General features: G+C 49.1%; 1 protein-coding gene and 1 long non-coding RNA gene across 2 annotated transcripts in view; one reads left to right on the top strand and one right to left on the bottom strand.

Annotated features, from left to right (window-relative positions):
* LOC119954981 (protein kinase C-binding protein NELL2-like) overlaps positions 1–27,367 on the top strand; it is a 320,987-nt gene that overhangs the window by 29,522 nt on the left and 264,098 nt on the right. The window contains exon 3 of the mRNA XM_038780757.1: positions 9,606–9,756. Within this exon, the coding sequence (XP_038636685.1) occupies positions 9,606–9,756 (151 nt within the window). The remainder of the gene's footprint in view (positions 1–9,605; positions 9,757–27,367) is intronic.
* Positions 1–27,367, bottom strand: part of LOC119954982 — an 86,735-nt gene that overhangs the window by 942 nt on the left and 58,426 nt on the right. The window lies entirely within an intron of this gene.

The raw sequence follows: 27,367 nt of genomic DNA, 5'->3' as shown, positions 1-27,367 counted from the left end.
CCACCCAGCACTCTTCCACCCGATTAAATGTGTCCCCCCCTGCCTAACTCGCCTAGGGGAAGCGCACTAAATACCATGCAGAGAGCGACTTTCAGTTCCGCTGGGCGGGATTCTCCATCTATTCACAACAGTGAGATTCTCTGGTCCCGCTGCAGGGAGTGGGAGATTCGGTTGAGTCCAAATTCTCTTTCCTCGCCAGCAGCGGTAGCTGGGAGGACTCGCAATGGAGAATACCGACCTCTATCTCTTGATCTAATTAAAGAACTGTTGAAAACCATGCTCGCTTGTACCGCATATTTTGCCTGCATTAAAAGATCATAGATAAGACCTCATGAGGTATATGTTACTGAATCTCTGGTAAAAATATTAACAGTTGCAGATGTTTTATTCTTTTTTTTACTGAAGCATCTATTTTCTTTTACTAAATTTGCTTGAATCCTTTGATGAACAGGCTTTATCTGTTCTTTATAACATTACTGTTATACTATACCTCCACTTTTATCTATTACTCTAACCACTAAATTTATATCTTAATCAGTCATGCTGACATCAGCATGATGCTGACATCATTATTGTCACTTTATATTTCCTTGAACACTTTTGAGTACAACACTCAAGACACTAAAAGCAGAAGACATACGTTCCTCTTATGAATGAAATGAAATGAAAATGAAAATCGCTTATTGTCACGAGTAGGCTTCAAATGAAGTTACTGTGAAAAGCCCCTAGTCGCCACATTCCGCGCCTGTTCGGGGAGGCTGGTACGGGAATCGAACCGTGCTGCTGGCCTGCTTGGTCTGCTTTCAAAGCCAGCAATTTAGCCCTGTGCTAAACAGCCCCTGTGTGCTAAACAGCCCCTGTACTTCAGCCCCTGTACTGAGACTTCAAAACTATCCTGTTTATATTGAAATATCTGTTTCTCCAAGATACAAACCTTTAGTCTCTCCATGATGTCTCACATACAATTCTCCAGGGTGACAAACACCTCATTGTGTCCATTTCTGGGTGAAAAACTTGGGTAACCAATACCAATTTCATGGATGAATTTCCATGACCCATAGGAACAAAGGAACATGGGACTTAGGAGTAGGCCATTTGGCCCTTTGCGCCTCCTCCACCATTCAATAGGATCATAGCTGATCCAGTTGTGATCTTGACTCTACTTTCCTGTCTCTCTCCCCCCCCCCCTCCCCCCCCCCCCCCCTTGACAGGTGACTCCCAAGAATGGTTGAAATATGTCCAACCCACATATATATAGATATAGATATAGATATAGAGAAATACAGCACAGAACAGGCCCTTCGGCCCACGATGTTGCGCCGAACTTTTGTCCTAGGTTAATCATAGAATTTTGGACAATTTGTTATGGCCAATCCACCCAACCTGCACATCTTTGGACTGTGGGAGGAAACCGGAGTACCCGGAGGAAACCCACGCAGTCACGGGGAGGATGTGCAGACTCCACACAGACAGTGACCCAAGTCGAAATTGAACTTGGGACCCTGGAGCTGTGAAGCAATTGTGCTATCCACAATGCTACCGTGCTGCCCTTAAGAAGTTAACTTACACTCCCTTATTCTACCCTAATCCAAGTACCTATCCAATAGCCGCTTGAAGGTCCATAAATTTTCCGACTCAACTACTACCACAGGCAGTGCATTCCATGCCCCCACTACTCTCTTGGTAAAGAACCTACCTCTGACATCCCCTCTATATCTTCCACCATTTATCTTAAATTTGTGTTCCACCCGGGGAAAAAGTCTCTGACTGTCTACTCTATCTATTCCCCTGATCATCTTATAAACCTCTATCAAGTCGCCCCTCATCCTTCTCCGTTCTAATGAGAAAAGGCCTAGCTCCCTCAACCTTTCCTCGTATGACCTTGAGTATGACGTATACTCAAATAATTTTAGACAGTTCTCTGGCAGCCACCTATAACATTCCCTTTGTGCACATTGTTATAACCGGTCCCCAGGCAAGGTTCCCCAATTCGGTAACTTCCGGATGGGATATACCCCAGTTGTTATGCGCCAGGTGAGGAGCGATGAACTGGCTCCCTTTCTTTATTCAACCCCCTCGGTTCATCGTAACAAGATTAATTTAAAAAGAATTCCTTCCCTAGCGGATACCTTTTCCCAGCCCAATATATTTATGTTTCATACAGGGCTAACATAAGGGGTTGAGTGAGTGTCCTCGCCCAATTAATGGCCAGAGGGCGAGCTCATCATACAATATTCAAGGACAGGCCGAGCTTCTTGTATGTAGAATGGAAGAGGTTGAGAGTGACTTGCAAATCTTGTATAAATTGAGTGATGACACTGCAGTGATCCACAAACTGGATCATGTATATCTATGGTCAGTTGCGTTTTGGCACAGATGTGATTGAGGTTAAAGAATTTTCCATTCTGGCTTTATTTAATACTGATGCCAGAGGGCTGTTGATCTTTAATGAAGTGATCCGGTAGATTTTAAATAGCATGGGGGTTATCATTCAGCCTGCTTGACCCCGGTCTGGATTTTGAAGACATCTGTTTTTAGATCTCCCACTCAGTGATATCTTCGGGCAGCAAGTGCAGGATTGTGATAAAGTATCTTGGGACATTCGGTTATGACCCCCCTCGGAGGTCACGGAGTGTGCACTGCCCATTTCCCCGAGACTTCCCCGATGAAAGGGGGCAGGGTTTCCCCCTTTGCAAGGGGAATCTCTCAGTATATAAACTCCGACCTGCGCGCAGGGTCGATGAGGTCCAAAGATTGCTGGATGAGAAATAAACCAGTGTTAGTGTTGTATCCAAGTGTGTGGTCACTTCATCGGATTCCACAATCCAAATTATTGGAGCACAATCCACACAACCTTGTGATTTACCGAGTCAAATGCTTTGGTCAGGTGGATGAATGCAATGCAGAGTTCCTCATGTTGTTCTCCCCATTTTTCTTGGATCTGTTTGGCAACAAAGACTATTTCAGAGGTTCATCTGGAAAGTTTAAAACTACACTGTGCCTCTGCGAGAATTTCCTTAGCCCCAAGAAGTACAGGATTCAGGAGAGTCTGTGCAAGGAGTTTCCCTGCTTTTGGGCATGAGGGAAATACCTCAATTGATTGCTTGGGGAAGTCTAGGGCGAAGGGTGCCCAGGGTATCTGCCTGAGCACTGCTCCTCATCCTGACCCACAAGGAACCATTGTAAAATATAAAAGTTTAACATACCTGGACCACCTACTGGTGACTTTGAGATTTTTGGGCCTTTAGTCATGCCCGCATTTAAAATAATGTGCCTATACTGATGACACCCTTTATGTTCGGCCTTTATGTTACTCCCCTGATATGGGCAGTTTTCCCATGTGTGAATACATGCATTTCAAAATTGGGGGCCTGGAAACATATCCGAAACATGATGCAATCCCCTTCCCCACACCCACTGTCTCATGCCTACCTGCCAAAACATTTTCACTAAGCTGAGAAGAGGGGGGTGTGGGATAGGAGGGAATAAAATCAAGCCTTAAAACATTCTGTAAGTGAGATCAGTGACAAGGAAATCAATATTACATTGGCAACAGTTTATACATGTTTTCCCAGTGAGAAATTGTTTGTATTTTGCTTGCTTGATTGGAAAATGATGTGTTGGAAGGAAAGAATCAATTTAAATTGTAACTGGCAGCTCAGACTGATTTGCCAGTGTGTGAGAATGCTCGAGGAACTACACTGCAAACGGTGTAAATTACACAAATCAATTTCTCACAGTAAAAGGTCCAGTATAGGCATTCCCATTGATGTATCATATTGTGAGGAGGCACAGAGTTCACACAGAGCTGGAAGAGGGAGGAGGTGGAGGAGGAAGGCTTTCAACAAGAAGCAATCTCTGACTAGTGTTCAGGGACTAATTCCCTTACATGATTCTCAGTGAAGAACAATGGGAACTCCCTGTGGTGAGTTAAGCGGTGTGGTAGCACCTGATCGGGCATGAGGACGGTGGGTGGAGGTTGCCACAATCTACCAACTTCCATTCTGATTACATTCATTGCACGAAGGCCTGTGGGTGTTCTTCCCATCTCACAACCAACTACAGCCCTTAAGGGGACAATTTTAGTGTCCACTTAAGAATCTCATCCCAACACTGCTGGGATTATCCCATCTTTGGGGACTTCACCAAAGGTGGGGGGGGGGGGGGGTGTGAGGGGGGGGGGGGGGGTGACAAGCAAACCTTTGAGAAAACCAGCATCGGGAAGCGGTTGGCTCACTGAGAGTAATCCCCTGCCCTTGTCACCGACCCATTTCATCCCACCCCCCCCCACGAGTCCCACCACTCAAAACCTCACCCGCCATCGTATACCTGTGCACCTCGGACTATCCACAGTCCGTGGCCTCAGGTGGGTGTTGTACCAGCAGCAGCCACCAACCACCCTTGTGGCACTGTCATTCAATAGAGCTGCTGGCCTCTAATTGGCCAGGAACTCTTGGCAGGTAAGACATCCACTGCCTTGACTCCGCTCTTGGTCTGTCAAGTGCCTGAATGGGACTTGATATGGCAGTCCATGCCAAAAGTGACCCCTCTCACTTACATTAAATCCAGCACAATATGTGAGAGAGTTGGGCTTGAGTAAGGACGTTCTCACTGAACTCTACCTCTATTGGAGCTATAACTGTAAGCTCAAGGCTACCTCCTGATCCTTCCTGGCTGGAGCTGGAAATATTTGTAACATCTGACAATCTGCTGTTCACTGTTGTCTGAGGGAGTCCACTGAGGTTCTCTATTCAAAGACAGTTAATTACATTTCATTTTCATTCTCTCTGGTCAGGAATAAACAAGGGAGCAAGCACACAGTTTCATTAGGATTGCAGTTTTCCCCATTGTTCAGGGTGCCATTGACTGTATGGCATCATTTTGTAGGCACTGTATGTCAATTCTCTGTGCTATATTGGAACTGGCTGGGTGGGTCCACTTGTGAGGGGTCACTGAATGTCTTGTGGCACTACATCCAGACCCCAGAACTTGACTCATTGCATTGATCTCTATAGCTATCTGTTCCCACTACATTCCAAGCATTTGTCTAGAGGGTCTCTGACCCCCTGTGGATTCAGGATATCTCACCAACTTCCACTTCCTCCACCAGGCCTCCAGTGCAGTGTTCTCTACGTTGGAGCTCAGTCACTTTCATGATGTATCATTCTTCACTGTTTCCGAGGCAAACTTTACTTCAGAACATAGGAACATAGGGGCAGAAGTAGGCTATTTGGCCCTTTGAACATGCTCTGCCATTCAATAAGATAACGGCTGATCTCAGTGTGGTCTCAACTCCAGCTTCCTGCCTTCCGCCATAAAACCCTTGACTCCCTTGCCTATCAACAATCTATCCGACTCAGGCCTGAATAAATTCGGTGTCCCAGCCTCCACTGCTTTTTGGGGAGGAAAATTCCGAAGTCTAACTATCCACTGAGAAAAAGAATCCTCAGCCCCAGTCTGAAAAAGGAAACCTTCCCGCAGAACTCCCAGTGCCTGCTTCAGCCACAATGCACCTTCTCTTTAAGCAATGCAGGCTACCTTTAACCGGTCCTGTAAAATCAAGCTTCGAGATGCCATATTTGCTGATTTTAAGAAAAAATGGGAAGTGCTGGCAGTTCTGAGTTACTCTGTGATTTGATTTACCTTCCTCAAAGCATTCTCTGAGTCTAAGTGGCTGATTGATTTAGAATTGGTGAATTCAGGTTGAATAACTATAATTCAGCACAAACCTGTGACTGAAACATAAATGGAGATTAATGTAACTTTCTGTTCAATTCGAAAATGGATATAAATGACATTCATTCATAGTTGGTTAAAACCTGTGCCTTGTTTTACTTCAAATATAACACTTGCAGTATTGTGTTTTTTTATATGACTGATATGAGGAAATGGGCTGGTTTAGCACAGGGCTAAATCGCTGGCTTTGAAAGCAGACCAAGGCAGGCCAGCAGCACGGTTCAATTCTCATACCAGCTTCCCCGAACAGGCGCTGGAATATGGTGACTAGGGGCTTTTCACAGTAACTTCATTTGAAGCCTACTTGGGACAATAAGCGATTTTCATTTCATTTTAGAAAGCATAATTCTGTTTTCAGAGGTCCCATAGTTATCTAATTTTTAAAGCAAATATATCACAGTGGGTATGACCATATGAGGAGGGGATAAATATTGACTCCCCTAATTTACCATTGTAGGTCTGGCTGTAACAGGGGGTGGGATTTTCCAGCCTCCCGGCCATGTGTTTTTCAGTGACACGCCGTTCGCTGGCGGCGGGATTCTCTGTTCCCGTCGCTGACAATGGGATTTCCCATTGAAATCCTCCTGTGCTGCCGGGACCAGAGAATCCCGCTCCCAGCGAACAGGTGGAGAACTCGGCCAGGGTTTGTGAAGGATTTAGGAGGATGATGGAATTGTCTCAAAATCTGTGTTTCACCATTTATGTGCTGATTGCAAAGAAACGAGGCTTTCTTGGACTTTTTAAGACAAAAAGGGGTTTGTTTTTATCGAGTTAAAAACCCACCCAGATGATGAAAGCAAAATATTTTAAAATATTTTACTAGGTAGACCTGCGCTTCTTGCATTTTTGTGACCCACATTCCACGTTTTATTGGACGTAGCTACATTCTTAGCCAGATTAAAACTCAATACAGAAAGGCAAGAAAATAAGAGTTCACGGTTTATGAATCCTTGGCTGTGGCAGAATCTTTTCCAGGTTCCTCTAAATTCCAGGGGTTGAGTTGAAGTCCACGTAAAACTGCAATTTTTGCAGGCCGTTTCCTTTTTAATCTGTAACCTGTCTTTTCCAGAAGTCAGTGTGTTTTGCTCCTTAGATTCCTTTTGATGGAAACTCACTGGTCGGGATTCTCCAATCAGGTCAGATAATCGGCGGGAGGGGGACGCGCGAATCCCGCCACGCCGCTCCGACGCCGGGCCGTTGATTCTTCGGTCGGCAATCGCACTGGCAGGGTCGCCACAGCGCTGGTCGGGGGCTGTTGAAAGCGATCCCCCCGGGTATTCTCCGCGCTCGACGGGCCGAGTGCCCGCTGAGTTGCGACGAGTCCCGCCGACATCGTCCGCGTATGGTCTTACCTGGCGGGACCTCGGCGTTCTGGCTGTGGGGGCCGTCCTGGTCAGGGCATGGGGGGAGCCGAGTCTGGGGGGGCCTCTACGGTGGCAAGGCCCGTGATTGGGGACTACCAATGGACAGGCACGCTCATTCCGGGGGGGAGCCTATGTTTGTCCGAGCCGGGTCCCTCTAGGGCTCCACCATATTGCCCGGGGGCCAGCGCAGAGATGACCCTGGCGTGCCCGCGCAGTCCCACGCCGGCCGTGTAGGGCAGGCTTTCGCCACCGGAGCAGCGCACAGCACTCCGGCACCGTTCTAGCCACCGAGGAAGGGGTGAATGTCTGGGCGTGGAGGCCTGTTAATGCCGGCGTCACTCGCGTCGGTTTTGACACTGGCGTCAACACTTGGCCATGATTTTGGAGAATCCCGGCCCTGGTCTTTCCTTAAGAAAGTCCCGAGTGATTCTCCCATCTGCAGGGGCCTGGCAGTGCCCCAGAGTGGTTATCGCAGCTCTGGCTGCAGATATGGGGTGCCGCACGTCCGGTTGGGAATCCGCACATGCGCATGGCGACGGCCTGCAGCGGCCGCCCCCTGCGACATGGCGGACACAGACAGCGGAGCGGCACTAAAAATGTAGGCCCCCCCCCCCCCGAGATTGCGCACATCTGCGGGTCTATGACGCCCGATCGCCCCTGGCTGTCCATGAGGCCCACCCCTCCTCCCCCGTGAACGATCCCCCCACACCCCCACTGAGTCCGCAGCCGCCACCCAATGACCCCGATGTCCGACAGATGGTTAGAACCACGCCGTCGGGAACTCGGCCAGTTGCGCACAGAGAATGGTGGGGGTGGGGGCCTCTATCAAAGGCCCCCTACCCGCGCCACGTTGTTCGCGCATGCGAGATTCTTGAGCGATGCTCCGGGGACCGGAGAATCGCGGGAGCGGCGCCGGTTCGAATTTACGGCTTGACAAATATTCTCCGCCCCTGTGCCGAATGCGATTTTGGCACGGAGGCTCGAAGAATCCAGCCCCGGGTTTTAACTTGAGGAAGATGAGAGAAGGGAGTACCTTATTGCTCCATTGGTAGCTTTTCTTGACTACAGCTTTGCTTCTGAGTTTAGTAGTTGTTTAAGGAGAATCCAAAGATGGTTCTAGTCAAATGACGTCCTACCCCTATAATGATGTCAGAAAGGGTTTATTGGAGGCCATGCAGTCTGGCAAGGCCCCGGGATGGATGGCTAGCCAGTGGAATTTTACAAGAAGTTCTCTGGGATGCTGGGCCCGCTGCTGGTGAGGGTATTTAGTGAGGCAAGGAAGTGGGGTGTTCTTCCCCCAACAATGTCTTGATTTCACTGATCCTGAAGCAGGAGAAGGACCCAGAACAATGTGGGTCACACAGACCAATCTCCCTATTAAATGTGAATGTCAAATTGCTGGCCAAAATCCTGGCTTCGAGGCTAAAGGACTGTGTTCTAGGGGTGATAGGGGGAGACCAGACGTGGTTTGTTGAGGGTAGGCAGTTAACGGCCAATGTTAGAAGACTCCTGAATATGATTATGGTGGAGGTGGTGGTCACTATGGATGCGGAGAAGGTCTTCGACCGTGGGAGGTCCTGGGACAGTTCGGGTTTGGGCAGGGCTTGATTAACTGGTTGGGTTGCTGTACCAGGCACCGGTGCCGAGTGTGTGGACGAACCAGGTGAGCACGGACCCTGAGCTGAGTGGTTTGCTGGGTCATTTCTGAGTTAAGCAGATATCTATGGAACTGGGGTCACATGTCAACCAGAGGATGGCATATTTACTTTCCTAAAGGACAGTCAGATGGGATTTTACAACAATAAATGGTTGTCATGGTTGCCATTACTCAGACTATCTTTTATATTCCAGATTTATTAATTGAATTTAAATTCCACCAGCTGCCATGGTGGGATTTGAACCCAGGTCCCCAGAGCATTATCCTGGCCTTTGAATTACTAGCCCAGTGATTATCCCGCTATGCCACCATCTCCCCCTTTCAATAGTTCCTTTTTTGAAGTGGGCCCTGACACTCTGAGGTGTAAACTTCCACGAGCAACATATTAAGGCATGTCTGCAGCGCAATCCATATAGAAAATGTCACCAAAAGTGGGTAACTTGAACATCATGTGACTTGTGGCAGCCATTTGTGGTCAGTGTATTTTATTGTCTTGAAAGAGTCCATGTTAAACAGTTCAATATATGTTTGCTCAACCAATGAAATTACAAGGTGATACCGCTCATGCACAAATCCTGCCATCATGGCACAGTAAACAAAGCATCAAAATTATTTCCTGAATGAGCATTGACAACATTAGTTAATATTGAAGGACTGTGAGAAAGCCAATGTGGGAAGGGTTGGCCTGTTCAAGGATTCTGAACTGTTGGATTCCACCAGTTGTGTAAAATAATGTTAAATTGGTACTACCAGATTTCGAAAGAGAAATTCTTACCCTGCTATTGAAGGTTTGGAGAAAATAATTGTGTCTCATCGCTGGTTCACATTTCCCTCCTTGTACTCTACAGATTCTGCAAGAAGCCTAAAAGCATCTGCGTCTGCTGTTGAACACATTTCTCAGAAGCTGAGACACACACGCGAGTTTACTATTCTGATTACGCTGAAGCAAGTCCACTATAATTCAGGAGTCTTCCTGTCCATTCATCACTCAGAAAAGAGGTCAGTGACGTCCCTCTTATTTCACACAAAGACTGTTCATTCTGTCCCTCCAGCAAAACTCAGGGCAAACTTTATCCACAGCTGCAGTTTAATTTCCAACTAAAGCAGCATTAGGAAAGAAATACAGAATGTCTTTTGCCAATTTGGCACATTATGTATTTATTTTTCCCACTGCATTTGTCAAAAGGGAGCACTGCACGATGCAATAACAAGAGATCAGTTGGCTTCAGAACTTTGAGGGGTAAGAGAGTCTGTCAGCGATGCTACCTGGATTCAGAGGAAGCATGTTCAAAGCTGCAAAGCCCTTAGTTGCAGTTTGTGTTCTTCAAGTTGCCGTTATATGTTTATCTTCCAATTTTTCTCCTGCCTTAAAGATGGTGGACACGATTCAGCGGACAAATTTAAATCCGCTTTTGGGCACATTTGGCGGGTTTATTTGAGTGATTGCAGTGCTGAGAATCACCCCGCTATTCAACGCCACTTTGTCGTTATTCTTTGGTCTTGGGGAGTTTCTCCCTGCTGAAGCCACATTCAGAGAGATTTCATGCTGGCTAGCTGCTCACAGATTGGGTTACCATTCTGAACAAAAGCCCCGATCCCTCCCCCCCCCTTTCAGTGCCCCACCATTTTATAGACCCCCTTACCCCACCAACATTGTTGAGGATCTTGGGAACCGTCCCTCACCCCTCCTCCAATTAGCCCAAACCCTGACAGCATGGAACCCTGGCAGTGTCACCCGGCCACCCCAGCACTGCCAGGATGGCACTGCCAGGGTGACCGGGTGGCACTGCCAGGGTGACTGGCTGGCAATGCTAGGGTGCCAAGCGGAGTGCCAGGGTACCCCCTTCCCTGTCCCCAGTCACTTGGGGGTCTCTAATGGCCTGCAAGACCCCGCTGATGTGTGTTGTGCCTGATCCACATTTGTGTAGAGCAGTGCTAAATGGCACCCTGATGAGGTCTTGCAGACGTGGCCATTGACTCCCGGCCATCAGGAGAATCTGGCGTCCGGTTATTTACATGAGCCTAATGGCTCAATTAAATATGCTGACCTGGATCTTGCCAAGTGAGGGCGAGGTCTAGATCAGGCCAAGTTGAGTGAGTCGGGTGACTCGCGACTGGCCTGGTGGCCGGCGCAGAGCCCGATTTAGATCCCCGATTTAAACCCGGCAAGCCCGCATCCGTGCTGGGTGAAATGTGCTGACTGAATCGCACGTGGGGTGTACGGCACTGGTATAATTCACAGCAGAGGTGGATTGACAGTTCATTGGGCCCTGCGCTCACCTTCATCTCTGGGCCCTCTCCCCAACGCCACGTTCCCCCCCCCCCCCCCCCCCCCCCCCCCTCCCCCCTCCCCTCCCCCCACCCCCACCAAACCACTCTGGCCCCACAGAAAGCCAAGGCTGTCACAAAAATACAGAAATTGTTCACTGTTTTTTAAATTGTAAAAGTACTCCTGTATTGCTTAATTGCTTAAATTCTCTGTAAATAAGAAGCATCACTACATGTAAATACCAGGTGCACCACAGATCGACTTGTAAAAACTGAAAAATGCCAACTTAAATATTTTTTAAAAAAAGGACAGAATGAGCCAGTCCAGTGCAGGAGCAACTCCAATCAACAAGATGCCATTCAGTATATTTCACAGAGTCTCATTCAGTTTCTAAAATAAAATCCTCTCACAAAATCAAAGGAGTTATTGCCATAGGTTCATGTGAGTGGTGTGTCCAGTGAATCCAAGTACAATATCGGGTGGCTTTGTCTGGCAGGATTCCGTCCTATGCCCGAGACACTTTCTGAAGGCCAGTCTCGAGAGCGATGCTGGGTTGAACTACCATCTGATATAATGCAGCCATTATATCAGACCAGCAGTGTCCATTTTGATGAACAGAATTTAAGCAAGTTGGCATGGCAATTTAGACAGCTTGTTTTCTCCACTTTTTCTTTCCAAAATCTTCAATTGCATCATTGTAGGTGATATCTTGTAAAGATGCATTTTCAATCAATATTGCTGAACTTGTCAAGTGTTCCTGGCTCACCGTACTTCACAAATCATTTTTAATTCTTCAATACAGAAGAAGAATGTTCACCGGAAGCATTTGTGACAAGTATTGTCAACAATATTTTCAGAATAGTTTCACGTTTGGAAAGATTGCCTGCAAATCATCACGTACAAGTCTGTACAAATTAGCTGGTGAACTTGAAGCACAGAACTCATCATTATCGATTTAATGAATGAATTGCTTGACTTCATCATTAAAAAAGATTTGTGGTCCCACAAAAGAGTAAAACAGCAAGACTGTACTTTGAAACTTATCTGATAACGTTCTCCCCATGTCTGCGTGGGTTTCGTCTGGGTGCTCTGGTTTCCTCCCACAGTCCAAAGGTGTGCAAGTTAGGTGGATTGGCATTGTTAAAATTCATCTTAGCATCCAATGGGTGGGATTATGGCGATAGGTGGGGGAGTGGGCCTAGATAGGATACTCTTTCAGAGGGTCGGTAGATACCCTTTCAGAGGGATGGTGCAGACTCAATGGGCCGAATGACCTCCTTCTGCATTGTAGGGATTTGATGATTCTATGATTTTGCTTCAGCTTTCACATGTGGTTTTTCTGAATTTGATGCAGCTATATCTAATAAGGTTTCCTTTATATCAGCGAAGTTAATTTTCAAAACCAAAACAGCAGCTGCATGAGGGGCGGCCTGGGGCGGGATTCTCCGACTCCCCGCCGGGTCGGAGAATCGCCCGGAGCCGGCGTCAATCCCGCCCTCGCCGTGTTCCGAATTCTCCGCCCCCCGAGATTCGGCTGGGGCGGGAATCGCGCCGGTCGGCGGGCCTCCCGCAGCGATTCTCCAGCCCACAATGGGCCGAAGTCCCGCCGCTGACAGGCGACTCCGGCCGGCGTGGATTAAACCACCTACTTGAACGGCGGGATTGGCGGTGCGGGCGGGCTCCGGGGTCCTGGGGGGGGGAGCGGGGCGATCTGGCCCCGGGGGGGGTGCCCCCTCGGTGGCCTGGCCCATGATCGGGGCCCACCGATCGGCGGGCGGGCCTGTGCCGTGGGGGCACTCTTTTTCTTCCACCTTCGCCATGGTCTTCATGGAGGCAGAAGAGACCCCCTCCCCTGCGCATGCGCCGGTATGACGTCAGCAGCCGCGTGGACTTACGTCGGCCGGCAAAGTCCTTTCGGCCCCGGCTGGCGTGGCGCCAAAGGCCGTTTACGCCACCCTGAATGTGAGGGCTTGGCCCCTAAAGGTGCAGAGAATTCCGCACCTTTGGGGCGGCCCGACGCCGGAGTGGTTCACACCACTCCAACACGCCGGGACCTCCCGCCCCACCGGGTAGGCCCTGGTGTCCCAAATTTTCTTGACTCAAATGTTTTCCATTTGTCTGCTCCAAGCGTGATTGCAACATATTCCACCATTATGTGGAAAAGGATAAAAAAAGCATACGTTTAAAACAAACTCAAAACAAATGTACAGCTTCTTCATAGGATTCAGCTGCAGCATTGCAGATTAAATTCAAGGAGTGCCTGGAATATGGGATGAATAATGTTCAGGGGGTTGCATTGTTCAGTCTTGCTTATAGACCTGAATACTTTCCTGCCATATTTGCGGCATTATTGAAGCTCTTCTGAAGATGTCAATTTTTGATGTCCAAGCTTAAATATGCAGTGATTTCCAAAACAGTCATCTCCAGAACTCAGAAATGTGGGAGTGAAGTTGGAAAAAAACAAAGAAATGGCTCTACAACTTCACCATCGCTGGTCACATATCTTAAAATTACTGTCCTCGTGACTCACATCTAGTGTTGAATCAACTATTACGGAGTAGTATTCAGCCTTTTTTACTTCATTAGTGAATTTGTTTCTGAGCCATTCTGTCATTATAGTGATGAATTAATCGTAGGTTTGGTGCGTTAAAATTTGGTCTTCCCCGAGCCACAATATTGATAATATTTCAAGTGCTCTTTGAGAAGCAATTCAAATTCACTGAGATATCAAAGGCAAGCTAAAAAATTACCTCTTCAAGTTGACAATGATGACTCATAATGTGCTCTTCGAGGTAGTCCCAAAAAAATAACAGTTTGACTGTGGTAACAACAGAAATTACCCTTTTCAATGGTTATCTGTGGTAACAACACATCTCAGCACTTTTCCCCAAAACAAATTTTCCTTTTCGATATGCAGAATCAGTTCTTCCAGATAATTTTCATTTCAAACGAAAGAACACGTAACTTTAATTTGAGCTTTGGAAGATTCACGATTAACAATATCTCTTCCAACATTTCTCCAGTTAGAGTACCTGTCGATGAATCCTTATTTCCCTAGGGTCAGGGAACAATTTGCAAACATAACAGTAGACTGCCTTAGGGGTTTACAGAAAAAAAATCAACGAATTTCTAATTTCCGGCATCCCGTTTCTCTTCACCCTCAGAAAATAGGACTATGAAGACTTCTAACCTGCTTTCGGCCTCCAACCTCAAACTCTTATCTCAGATTTTTCATATTACCTATATTTTCTGGTTTATTTAGGACAAAATATTCTATCATACTCGGTGGAACAGATTTTGACCATAAGGCAATGTCTTCATGGTAGGTTTCTTCCCTCACTCCAACAAAAGAATCAGCATCTTGCAGTTCCATTATTATTTCAGAGTCCACTTCTTATTCAAGCTTTTCAGGCAATGTGGAAATCGGAAAGTGTAAGTCATCAGATAATTCATTGAGACTTTTGGATGAGGAGGATGAATGTGCAGATTATGCACTGTCCATTACTTCAAACTTGACAAACTGTCCTTTCGCCTGCTTGGCGGCTGACCTAGTGCTAGATTTGGTGGTTGAGCCTTGTGCTCCGTTGCTGGCCTGGGTCTGCTAGGCTGGCGCACAGCACAAATCTGTTTAACTTCTTGATTCACAAATGTCAGCAGCCTCACCTTCGCCTCTCCTTGTGGTCACGCGGGCGTGCGCCTCAAGTTGACTGTGCGTTACCAGTTTTTCCACTCTTTCAGACTCACCAATCCCAGTCTGATTTTACTCTGCATTTACAATCAGTCTATCAGCAAATGCAGAGTGATCAGCTTCTGGTTGGATGTCCAGTGCACCTGCCCAGTGTGGGGATGGGTGAGCATTGTTTGGAGCCCTGTGCCTAAGCTTGTAGTTTCATTGTAAATCCGCTTCTGATTCACAGGGGGTGTCAGTCCTGTAGCATCTGACTCAATTGGCCATTCTTCACATGTCAAACAGGAGGGCAGTGAGCATTGACAGCCTTTTGATTGTGGAGGAAACATTCTACGTCACTTAACATCCACACATGCACCTTGTATCTTTGTAATACCAGATAATCATTGAAAGGGTAACTTCTGGCTATGTTTTTGGAATCTTTCTAATCTGTGGCCTATTGCGGCTAATTATAATATCGCCATCATTATGGAACTTGGTACGAACTGATAAGTACACTTGGTATCCTGATGCAAAATGTATTTTTTAATTGAATGGGAAAGGTTAAGAGTTCACAGTTACTTTTGTTTCCCATGCAGGTAAACATGAATATTTAATCAATTGCCTCAAGCCTATTTATATGACATTACTCTTGTACATTCTAATATCTCATTAATTCAATGACATAAACTTTTACAAGGCTATTTGCTAGTACTGTTATGTTGCTATGATGGCAGCATAATCTCATGCTGTAAATACAGAGAGGAGTCAATGTAACATAAATTAAAACTGACATCAGTGTTCTTGTAAGGGACTACGTCAAAAAAGATCCCATGAACTCAATCAAAATTTTCCTCCAGTTAAAATGATGAATGATCAGTGGATTATGCTAACCAGTCAGTTAGTTGTTCATCTGTTACGACCAATTGTAAAAATACATTAGATATTTTTGACAAAGGTGTCACCATGAAGTGTGTACGGCTTTCGCTATGAATAGGCACAGGTTTCTCAAATCTGTCTCTTCATATGGTCTAAAAAATATATATTAGAACAAAGCCTACACGCAATAGTGAACATTACAGAAACAAATTATTTCAAGAATAAATTCATCCCCAAACCATGGGCGCGATTCTCCGCACCCGCGGAAAATCGCGACGGCCGACTTTTGCGACGGCCCGACACGGCCCTGTTCCCGACGTATTCACGTCCGGGAAATGGGCTAGGAACGGGGCCGCGTCAATCACGAGCGCGATGACGCCGGAACGCGACGACGACACGAACACGCCCACGTGAGGCCGCCCGACGCCGTAAAAAGGCGCGGGCGAGCACAGAAACTGTAGGCCAGGATGTCGGAGCAAAGGAGAGCAGCCCCGCGATTCTTGGAGGCTGACGTGGAAGTCAATCGAGCAGAGGAGGGGCATCATCTGCCCGTGTAGAGGGCATCGCCAACCTGCCAGCACGGTACGCCAGGCCTGGCGTGAGGTGGCTGCTGCCGTCAGTGCTGTGGGGCAGACCCCTCGCTCTGCAGAGCAATGTCGGAAGAAGATGCACGACCTCACCAGGGCTGCCAGGGTAAGTGCCAAGAGGGTGCCCCTGGGTCACAACCATCCCTCCCCCTTTTACTTAATCACCCACCCCCCCGGCATGGGGGGTGGAGGGGGATTGGGGCAGAGTGAGTTGAGGGTGGTTCACAAAGTAGTCACAGACCCAGCGCTCTGGCCCCCATGGAGAGATGCAATGGTCTTATTACAACTTGACACCCAAACTGTGCCAGTATCTGAACGGCCTGCTGATACCTGCCGTATTGTAATGATCTACCTATGCCCCCTCCCCCAACAGGACAAGACCGCTCACAACACTCGTGAGCGGAACAAGACTGGAGGGGGTTCGCCCATCCTGCACCCCCTCACCACGTTTGAGCAGAGGGCACTGGACCTTGTTGGGGGATCTGCCACCCGGGAGATCGCGCAATGCGAGGTTGGCGGAGCTGCAACAAGTGAGACAACCCTGCATGACAAACACCCCCCCTCCCCCATCCTCTGTCCCTTCACACACCCTGCCCACTTGGACACCTCACCCATCCTCTGTCCCTTCACACATTCTGCCCACTGGGACCTCCCCCATCCTCTGTCCCTTCACACCCTGCCCACTGGGTCACCTCCCCCATCCTCTGTCCCTTCACACACCCTGCCCACTTGGACACCTCCCCCATCCTCTGTCCTTTCACACACCCTGCCCACTTGGACACCTTCCCCATCCTCTGTCCCTTCACACCCTGCCCACTGGAACACCTCCCCCATCCTCTGTCCCTTCACACACTCTGCCCACTGGGACCGTCCAGCGCCCGGCCGAGCGTCTCTAAATAACCCGTTTCATTCTCTTCCCTAGGACGTGATGCTGAACGACCAATGCCGTCTGCCTCCAGGCGGACACAGGCATCTGCCCCCACCGCACCCAGGGCCGCACGACAGAGGGTGCCCGATCAGCGGGGAGTCCCATCCTCCCCAACCGAATCTGTGGAGCAGGACGCCCAGAGGGCGGCGAGAGAGCAAGAGAGAGAAATGGCCCGCGAACGCCCTGCGGCCTCTCAGCGGGCCGATGACATAGAGGAGGCGCCCACCCAAGACGACCTCGAGCTTGCGGCACAGCTATCTCCCACACCATCCACCATCCCAGAGACACTCACCCCGGTTGGCCGATTTAGTGATGAGGCTCCTGGGTCACAGTCTGGGTCACACATCACAGCTGAGCAGGTACAGCAGGTGGAGGTCGGAGCAGCCGAGGGCCCGGACTGGCGGAGGGCAGGCCAGGCCCAGCATCCAGCTGGCTCCCAGACTTTTTCCGAGTTCCTGGAGTTTCTCAACCCACCCGCACAGCCGATGCATCAAGAAACCCAGGGACACAATGACGGGATGAGGGCTGTCTTCCAGACTCTGCAGACGCTGTTAGAGGAGTCGAACCGCGTCCACGAGCAGGGAGTGGTGCCGCTCATGGCAGCAACCCAGGCCGACACTGCATGGGTGGCATCCGCGGTGGAGGCAATGGGTCAGGTTATGCAAGGCGTTGGGCTTAATGTGCATGCGTCATCCTCGGCTCTGGACAGGGTTGCCCTCTCACAGGCAGCAATGAGCCAGAGCCAACACGACACTGCCGGCGCGCTGCGGGCCTTGGCCGAGTCTCAGCAGGTCATGGCACAGTCACAGCAGTCGATGGCACAGTCCCAGCAGTCAGTCACGGAGAGCATCAACCGCCTGACACATGTGCTGGATGGCGTCGTGCACTCACAGGTTGAGATCGCACAGTCCCTGGCGGGAATGTCTAACTCCCTGGACTCCGTCTCTGCAAACCTTCGGTTCCTGGTGGATACCGTTGCAGGCCTCCAGGACTGGCAGCGCCAGGTGTCGGTGGTGCGATGGGGCACCTCCCCGCTTGCACCTCTGTCCTAAAGTGAGGCCCGGGGGCCACCGGGCTCCCCGAGGGAGGAGGAGGTTTCGGGGTCCGTCCCATTAACTCCATCACGGGACGTCCCGGAATTCTCGGCCTCCCCCCCGTCCCATCCCTGGTGCATCGGGTGGGCAGCAGGCAGAGCAGGGTGGCACAACGTCACCCGAGACGCCCGCAGAGCAGCCTGGCCCATCAAGGCCGGGTCACCCCAGGAAACGCTTGCCGAAGGAGAAACGAGTCGAAGGGGGCGATTCGCAGCAGTCCTCCTCCACTCCTGCTGTATCATCTGGGGAATCACTTAGATGTAGTGGTAGGGCCCATAAGGCAACAAAGAGACACTGAGTAAGTTGGCACGGGTGAAGGGCACAGTTTAGTTGTAGGGGCTAGGGCATCTGTAAATTATTGTTAACATTAAACGCACTGTTCCACCTTACTTGTAATACCGTGTGATTGTTCCACGGCCACAGGAATCGTGATGGTGACCGAGTGTCGCTGGGGTTGACGAGCGGTGAAACTTCGGTGCCGGGTGTGAAGTCCCTGCCCCTCCCCCCACCCCCTCCCACAGCTAGCCCATGCGGGCACGTGATGGAGTGTCCATGACGAACTCAGCGGCCACCAAGGTGGATGGTTCAGCTATTGCCATGGGTCAGACTCTCTCTAACGATTCTGAGCTCACAGCTCATCGCAGAGCAGGCTATCATCATTCCACATGGCACTGATCACACCCGCTGACACAGCCATCAATGTTGTGCCATACCGTCTGGACCAAGTGGTAAGGGTGATGTCGAAGTGGAGCAGTGTACACTGAGAGGGGGGGGGGGGCTGTGGTGGTGGCAGTTGTGTGTTGACCCTCTGCACGACTAGCGATGCAGGTGGTGGTTTGGTGTTCAGCGTGGACGTCGCATGCGACGCGTGAACTGTGCTGCCACCAAGGCGTCGCGTGCCCGCCGTCCTCGACGGGTCCGTTGTGCCGCCTCCTGGACATCACCAGCACCTAGGTCGTGTCTGCGTGCTGCGCCCGCCACTCCGCCAGCCTCCTCCTCCTCCTCCTCCTCCCTCTCCTCCTCCTCCTCCTCCTCTGTGCTGGCACCACTGCCACTGGCTTCTCCCTCTGCCTCCTGCAGCAGGTCATCTCCCCTCTGCATCGCGATGTTGTGCAGCGCACAGCAGACCACAACAATGCAAGCGACCCTGTCGGGCTGGTACTGCAGGGCCCCTCCGGAGCGGTCCAGGCACCTGAATCTCATCTTCAGGAGGCCAAGGCAGCGCTCCACCACACCCCTAGTTGCTGCATGGGCCTCGTTGTATCGGGTTTCCGCATTGGTCTGAGGCCTCCGTATAGGCGTCATCAGCCAAGACCTCAGCGGATAACCCCTGTCGCCTAGCAACCAGCCACCTCAGCCAGGGGGGACGTCCCTCAAACATCGCAGGGATGTACGACTGCGCCAGTATGTAGGAGTCATGCACACTCCCTGGGAACCTTGCACAGACGTTCATGAACGTCATGTGGGGGTCGCATACCACCTGGATATTCATGGAGTATGTCCCCCTCCTGTTTGTGAACACCTCCCTGTCCCCTGCAGGCAGGCGCATGGGGACGTGAACACAATCGATTGCCCCCTGCACCATCGGTATCCCGGCCACGCTGGCAAATCCACAAGCTTGTGAGTCTTGAGTTGCTCGGTCCTCGGGAAAGGTGATGTAGCGATCCGCGATGGCATAGAGGGCGTCGGTCACATCCCGGATGCACCTGTGGACCGATGACTGGGAGATCCCGGAGAGGTCCCCGCTCGGAGACTGGAAGGAGCCGGTCGCATAGAAGTTAATAGCGACCGTCACCTTGATGGCAACCGGGATCGCGTGTCCTCCCCCCGTTCCACGTGGGACGAGGTGCGCCACGAGGTGACAGATATGTATCACCGTCCGCCTACACAGCCGGAGTCTCCTCCTGCAGGTGATGTCCGTCATTGTTAGGAAAGAGATCCGGACACGGTACACCCTCGGCCTTGGCCGTCGCCTCTGGTGCCGTGGCTGCACCCTCACTCTCTCCTCCTCCCCCTCCTCCCCCCCATGCTGCCCGACGACTGGCAACTCCTCGGCCCTTCCCTCTGCTGCTGCAGCTGGCCCTGCATCCACTGCGGGTTGTGGCTGTGGATGCTGCTCCATCTCCAAATGCAGTGCAGCGACCCCAACCACTGCGCAGAACATAGCCGTTCTGTTCGCAGACATTGTGCTAACCTACAGAAGGGTGGTGGGGGGCAGAGAAACGGGACATGTTAGACGGAGGTTAGTCTACACCTCGGCAGCCGCCTGCCACGGGGTACCTGTGTGTCCCGGTGGCCTGGTCGTGCTGCTGACACGCGGGCAGCCTAACCCCTGGTCACTTTCTGCATCCAACGGGCAGTTAACTACGTCCTCTTCACCGGTGCGTCAGTGGCCTGTGTCCGTAAGCCACAGGGCAACCAGCGGGCGTGTCCTCATGACCGGCACGCCATGGCATGGTGGCAGACATTTTGTAACCGGGGTTGGACGGCTCACTCGCTCACTCTCTCCCTACCCCCCCACTCCCACTCCCCCCCTCAGTCTCCCCCACTCCCCCCTCCATCTCCCCCACTCCCTCCTCCATCTCACGCACTCCACCCCTCTGTCTCCCCCCCACTCCCCCTCCGTCTCCCCCCTCCGTCTCCCCCACTCCCCCCTCCGTCTCCCCCACTCCCCCCTCCGTCTCCCCCACTCCCCCTCCGTCTCCCCCACTCCCCCCTGTCTCCCCCACTCCCCCCTCCATCTCCCCCACTCCCCCCTCCGTCTCCCCACTCCCCCCCCCCCCCCCACTCTGGACCCCCTCCCGTTCTCGGGGATGCCTTCCCCGTTGTAGCCAGACTCCAGCAGTGCGCTGAGCGGTGCGCTCACCTCCTCGAAGCTCTCGTCAGCCAGCACGACTGGTTGACGAACTTCAAAAGCAGGTGTGTTGGCCGGCGTGAAAACATGGCGTGAGGATGTCGGGACTTCGGCCCATCCGGCCCGGAGAATAGCGCGGGGCCAATAAGTCGGGATTCTGGTCGTGTCGGGGGGTCTTTCGAGGCCCTTGCCAGGAATGCCGACGTGTAGTTTGTGCGGGGTTCGGAGAATAGCGGGAGGGCGTCGGACTGGCGTCACCGTGAAAATATGCGCGGCCCGCTATTCTCCGAACCGGCGTGAGAGCGGAGAATCGCGCCCCATGTGTTCGCCATTTGAGTTTTATGAATTCTTTAATCTTCGTTATCCAATCTCAATTATTTTTGTCAGCTATTCAGGTAACGGGAACAGCAAACTGTTTCTTAACATGTTCTTGGAATCCTTTTTTTCAAATAATTACTCTTTCAAATTTTACCGTCTTTCAGACCAGTAAGATCTTCTCTTAATCAGCCTTAAGCCTTCCATGTGCAATATGTCACTGAACAAGTTATTTAATGGATATGAACATGTTTTAAACAGCACAATCAAATATGACAATTTCCTCGCAAATAATGGCCCAAAAAGTCTAATTCCATTGTTTACAACAATTATGGTTCATGCTATTTTTGTTGAAGTTTGACATTAAAAGATGACACTTCTCTAATCTTGCATTACAAAGATAATCTTCTTAGAGTTGGGGTCTAGTTATAATAGAAGGCCATCTCGACACATTTAATTCCAATGTTGCAACTGATAGAAACTAAGACTACAGTGTGACGGACATGTAGTTAATTGAATTCAATATTATGCAGTTCAGTTTCTGATCCAAAAAATGTGAAATCTCTAAAATGGATTAATTTAAATAATAAGACAAATCTGGGAATGATTATAAAGAGAACAGTAGATACCTAGGATTGATTGGATAGACAATATTGGCTACCTATGAGTGATTGTATGGAAAATAATGGAAATCGAAAAGCCATTACATAGAGAATAATGGATATCTGGGATCGATCCCATGGAGAATAATGGATGCCTTGACTCACTTACATATACAATAAGGAATGCCTAGAATTGATTGCATACGGAATAATGGATGCCTTGTAGAGGTTATTACATATAAAAGAATGGAAATCCGAGAGTGATTACCTAAAGTATAATGGAAGCTTGAGAGTGATTACAGAGGGATAATGGAAATAAAAAATTGATTTCACAGAGGATGCAGAAATCTGGCTGTAGTTGCTTCAGGGTAGAAATTCCATTCCACTGAAAATGGGGGAAATGCTTCTTTTTCCCTAGAAAAAATGGCCGACTAATTTCAATTGCAGAAGTCACACATTTCAAAGCCACATGTTTCTCCAATTTCACTCGTTCTCTTTTAATTATGGAGAAGAGAATGATTTTCTGATTTTTCACTGGAAGAGGAATTTTTCCCAATTTGGGAAGAAAGGATACCTGGATGTAATTGCACTGCGGGAATCTCATGGTGACTTCCATAATAAATCATTTGATGGTTTGTAACTCATTTGGGATTAATTTACTGCCTTGTAATCACTCTAGTGTGTCAATTATATTTAAAATGAATGCTCAATGGGGGAAGGGTTATTCAGCGGAATGTGTTCTGTACTGTGTTGTTGGTGTTTCGCACTGAAGATTTAATGATCTCTCCACAGAAAGGTTATTGAGAATAGATTTGCAGTTCATTAAGGAATTTTTAGGAACTGTATTCTGAGAATGTGATATTTAGTAAGAGTCATAAATTCGTATGAAACCTTCTAAAAATGTTAAGTGTGCACTGCAGCTTGAGCCTGCAGTCTTAATCGCTTTAATAAATGTGTGGGATCAGATGTAAGGATTAGTCTGGATGGTAGTGAGATTTACAACTGATTCATCGCCTGTACATTAAAGTGAAGACACGGAGCAGCCTGGGGTTAAATGTGCTTCATGTCTTTCATGTCCCTCCTGACACAATACATTGTTATTTTAGACTTTACGTTACGAGGAAAAATCTCAAAGGATTTACCAGATGACTTTTTTGCTGGTTGAAATCCCAGAGTGTAGAGTCTGTTGTTTCGGCTAGTTGTGTGATGTTTTTCCACCACAACAGCTATGTTGCCAAAGGTTAAGTTGGCACAATAATAGGGCTATTCCAGCATTATTTGTTATGTATATTAAAATTTCAGATAGAAGACTAAAAATATTAAGGTGATGTCAGTGCATTAAAATACATTTTGTTTCCATGTGGACCAGGAGGAGCAGGAGTGGACACCCAACCTATCTCCACCCCTTCTCCCACCCCGCACCCTCTTCCCACAAAATAACTGCATAAACCATCCATTTGAGACTCCAGTGGTTGCTTCCCAAGGTCTTGATCCTTCCTACTGGCCAGATACAGCACTCCACCATCTTTAGATTGGATACCATTGGAACAAGAGTAGCTCATTTAATGGCTCATGCCTCCTCTGCCATTCATTATGATCTACCTCCAAAGCACTTAGATTCTTGGGAACCAAAGATATTATCAGTCTCATATTTAAAATTAAAAAATAACATAGCATCAGTTGCCATTTGCGGAATAGACTTCCAAACTTCTTGCTTTGTCGAGGTGCTACCTAATTTCACTCCTGAAAGGCCATAGTCTAATGTTTAGGCCATGTCCCTGAGTCTTAGACTAGCAAATCAGCCAAAATAGTTTCTCTCTCAATTCACTGTGCCAGTCTTTTAATATCTTGGAAACCACCTTAATTTTCTAAACTCTGGGGAATGCAATGATAGTTTATGCAATCTCTCCACCTAATTTAGTGCTTAGTGACCAAATATCATTCTGATAAATCTACACTGCACTCCCTCCAAGGCCTTTCTTCCGAAGGTATGGAACTCAGAATGGATCTCAGCACTCCAGATCTGCCTCGGACTTAAATGAGAATTTGAAATTCGAGGTGCTGAGAGTCTAAGAGTCAACATAGGTCAACAAGCACAGAGGTAATTGGCATACAGGTTTTAATGAGGGTTAGGACACAGGCCAGATGGAGAGTGCTAGGCAGATGTTGGATCTCTGTGTCTATTCATATATCAGTAAAGCCGTACCATATACCAAATAACAGATTCAAGACTGACTTCTTGGGTTCAAGGCAATTTGCTACCTTTATTTTTGTCAGCTTTTAGTGTCTATTGGTAAGTTTCAATTTTCACACAAGTACAGAATGTAGGACATTCTGACTAGCTCTGCAATAAGTTAATCAGAGTGATTCAGTGGGATTCTCCGCAATCGGTGCGATGGCAAGACACCAGCGTCAAGAACGGCGCGAACCACTCCGGTGTCGGGCCGACCGGAAGTAGCGGAATTCCCCGCACTTCCGGGGCTAGGTGGACTCCGGAGGGGTTGGCGCCACACCAGCCAGCGCAAAAGGGACTGCACGAGTCCGCGCATGCGCCAAAGGCCCGGCGTGATCCTGCACATGTGCGGAACCATCGGTGTATTCTGGCGCTTGTGCAGGAGGGTGTCTTCTCTGTGCCGGCCATGGCGAAGCCCTACAGGAGTCGGCGTGGAAGGAAGGAGTGTCCCCAAGGCACAGGCCTGCCTGCAGATCGGTGGGTCCCGATTTCCCGCCAGGCTACCATGGGGGCACCCTCTGGGGTCAGATCCACCCGCGCCACCCCGAGGACCGCCCGAGCCGACTTACCTGTCAGGTCCCGTTAGACCATGTCTAACCCACGCCGGCGGGACTGGCCGGAAACCGACGGCCACTCGGCCCATCGGGGCCCAGAGAATTGCCGGGGGGAGGGGGGGGGGAAATGCTGTCAACGGCCTCCGACCAACGTGGCGTGAATCCCGCTCCTGCCCAAAAACTGGCGACAGAATGTGGCAGCCGGCGGCAGGGCGGGATTCGTGCCGCCCTCCCCCCCCGGGGTTTCTCCGACCAGCAGGGGGTCGGAGCATCCCGCCCATTGTCTTTCGCAAATACAGATTGTTGAATTCAAAATGCAATGACAGCTCATAGTAATTTCTTCAAGTCAAGATACACAATACAAAAGGACTGCGTGGTTTAAAATAGAATAAAATAGCGATTTGCAAAGCAAGAGGATAGAACACATTTTAGAGAATAGGTTGAATTGATTCTCGAATGACTTTCTCGCCCTGATACCTAAACTTTTAAGAAGATTACTATCTCAAGTCTCGTCCCCTCTACAGCAGTGATTGGTCTTGACTAATCTATAATTCTTTTAATTCGACTAATGTGTCTGTCTGTTAAATTAAGCAATGAAACATTTCAGTAAATCTCCTCTCGAAGAAAAGCTTACTTAGCAAAAATCCTTTCCATGGGTGATTCTGTGGTTACTGTAGATATGGAACTGGATCCGAGCCCATCTCTCTAACATAATGAGTCTTTCTGTCAGTTCGGCCTTGCAAACATTTGCAGTTTCCTTATCGGGTATTTTCACAAGCTCTCAGCACTTTCTGCTGTCATGGTTAATCAATTACTTTTAAAATCTTAGTTACTATGATTTTTTAAAAATATTTTTTTATTCTCCTCCTTTTTCACATTTTCTCCCAAATTTATACCCAACAATAAACAATAATCAGTAACAAATGTAATGTCAATCCCCATATCAATAACAACGATCCCATCCTCCCACCAAACCTACAAACATTAGCTATTATGATTTATTTTAATAATTTCTTCCTTTAACCACTTTTACCGATAATAAAAGGTTAGTTTCTATCAGCGGGTTAAAGTTTATGAGACCTGAGAGGCTGACCAGAACTTCATTGGGATAATTGAATGTGTAGGTGACAGTTTCAGTGACAGCTGAGGTGAGGTAATGCATTATGCAGACAATGTCATATAGTTGGAAGTAGGTGATGTAATATATGTGGGATCAGAAACCACAACATAGCTCTCGCTGCCGCATAACTTTTACCCCCTTGTTTTTTAGTCCTCCAGATATAAAAGCCAGCTTCCATTTACCTTTTTGGTGATTTTCAGTACCTGTCTAGGCCTAATGGAGGCCAGATAGTTTACTGCTGCTTTGGAACCCAATCTGTACAAATCACGGCAAGTGTTGCACAACCTGAACTTAGCTCTTTGGCCCCTTCCACCATCTTTGTACTTTTGTCACTCATTCCATCCTTCTCTGGAGTCACTGTTTTGGGCTGATGCAGATTGTTCATTACCTCAGTATCCTGTTCAATCCTGAGGTGACCCCCATATCCTTTCCTTCACCATTGACATTGTTCATTGCAGGTCTTACTCATCACATCTGCCACCGAACCACTCACCAACACATTCAATTATCTCAGTGACAGACTGGCGACTGAATCAGCGGCAGTCGCACGTGCGCGGCCGACGTGGCGGCGGTCGGCAGCCATTGAAAGAGGCCCCCGCGACGATTCTCCGCCGTTGATTGGCCGAGTTCCCACCGGCGTGGTTCAGGTATGGTTCCACCTGGTGGGAGCTCGGCGTCGCGGCTGCGGTGGCCGTCCTAGGTGGGGACAGGGGGATCAGTCTCCGGGAGGGCCTCCACAACGGCCAGACCCGCGATTGAGGGCCACCGATTGGCGGGCGTGTGTGATCTACCTTCTTTTGCGTGGCCCACTGTGTGGCTCTGCCATGTTGCGCGGCGCCGGTGCGGAAACGGCCCCGCTGCGCGCATGCACGGCATGCAGTGCAGGGCCGCATACGGCAGCTGGAGCATTGCGGGGCACTGAGGTGCCATGCTGGCCCCCTGCGGGCTACAGAATCGCTGGGCAAAAAGGCCCATTGACGCCGGCACGAAACACTCCGGTGTTTACACCGGCGTCAACACTTAGCCGCGTTTTTAGAGAATCCCGGCCTAGTCTCCCAATATCTCAAATTTACAATTCTTATCTAAAACCCACCAATGATTTTTTTCCCTCCCTATCCCTATAACTTTCTTACCAATACTAGCTCTCTGAATTCTCTAATCTTCTGACTCCGGCCTCTTGTGATCCTTTCTCTTGCTACTTTAGGTGGCCTTTAGTCACTTGGGCCCCAACATCTGAAATTCTCTCCCACAATCCCTCTGCCTCGCCATCTTTCACTTCTCTTTTCGGACCCTCTTTAATGTACCTGCAGCCAGATTTTTAGTTACTCAACTCAGTATTTCCTTCATTGACTCATCTGGTTTACCTAATACACCTGTGGACATAGGAAATAGGAACAGGAGTAGGCCATTTGGCCCTTCGAGCCTGTTTCACCATTCAGTTACATCATAGATGGTCTACCTCAAACACCACTTTCTCGCACTATCCCTTGATGTCTTTACTATGTAGA

The sequence above is a fragment of the Scyliorhinus canicula genome, chromosome 20, assembly GCF_902713615.1.
Source record: "Scyliorhinus canicula chromosome 20, sScyCan1.1, whole genome shotgun sequence".
In the NCBI taxonomy this organism is placed as follows: domain Eukaryota; kingdom Metazoa; phylum Chordata; class Chondrichthyes; order Carcharhiniformes; family Scyliorhinidae; genus Scyliorhinus; species Scyliorhinus canicula.
Note: the sequence above shows the minus strand (reverse complement) of the source record. Positions and strands in the feature narration are given on the sequence as shown.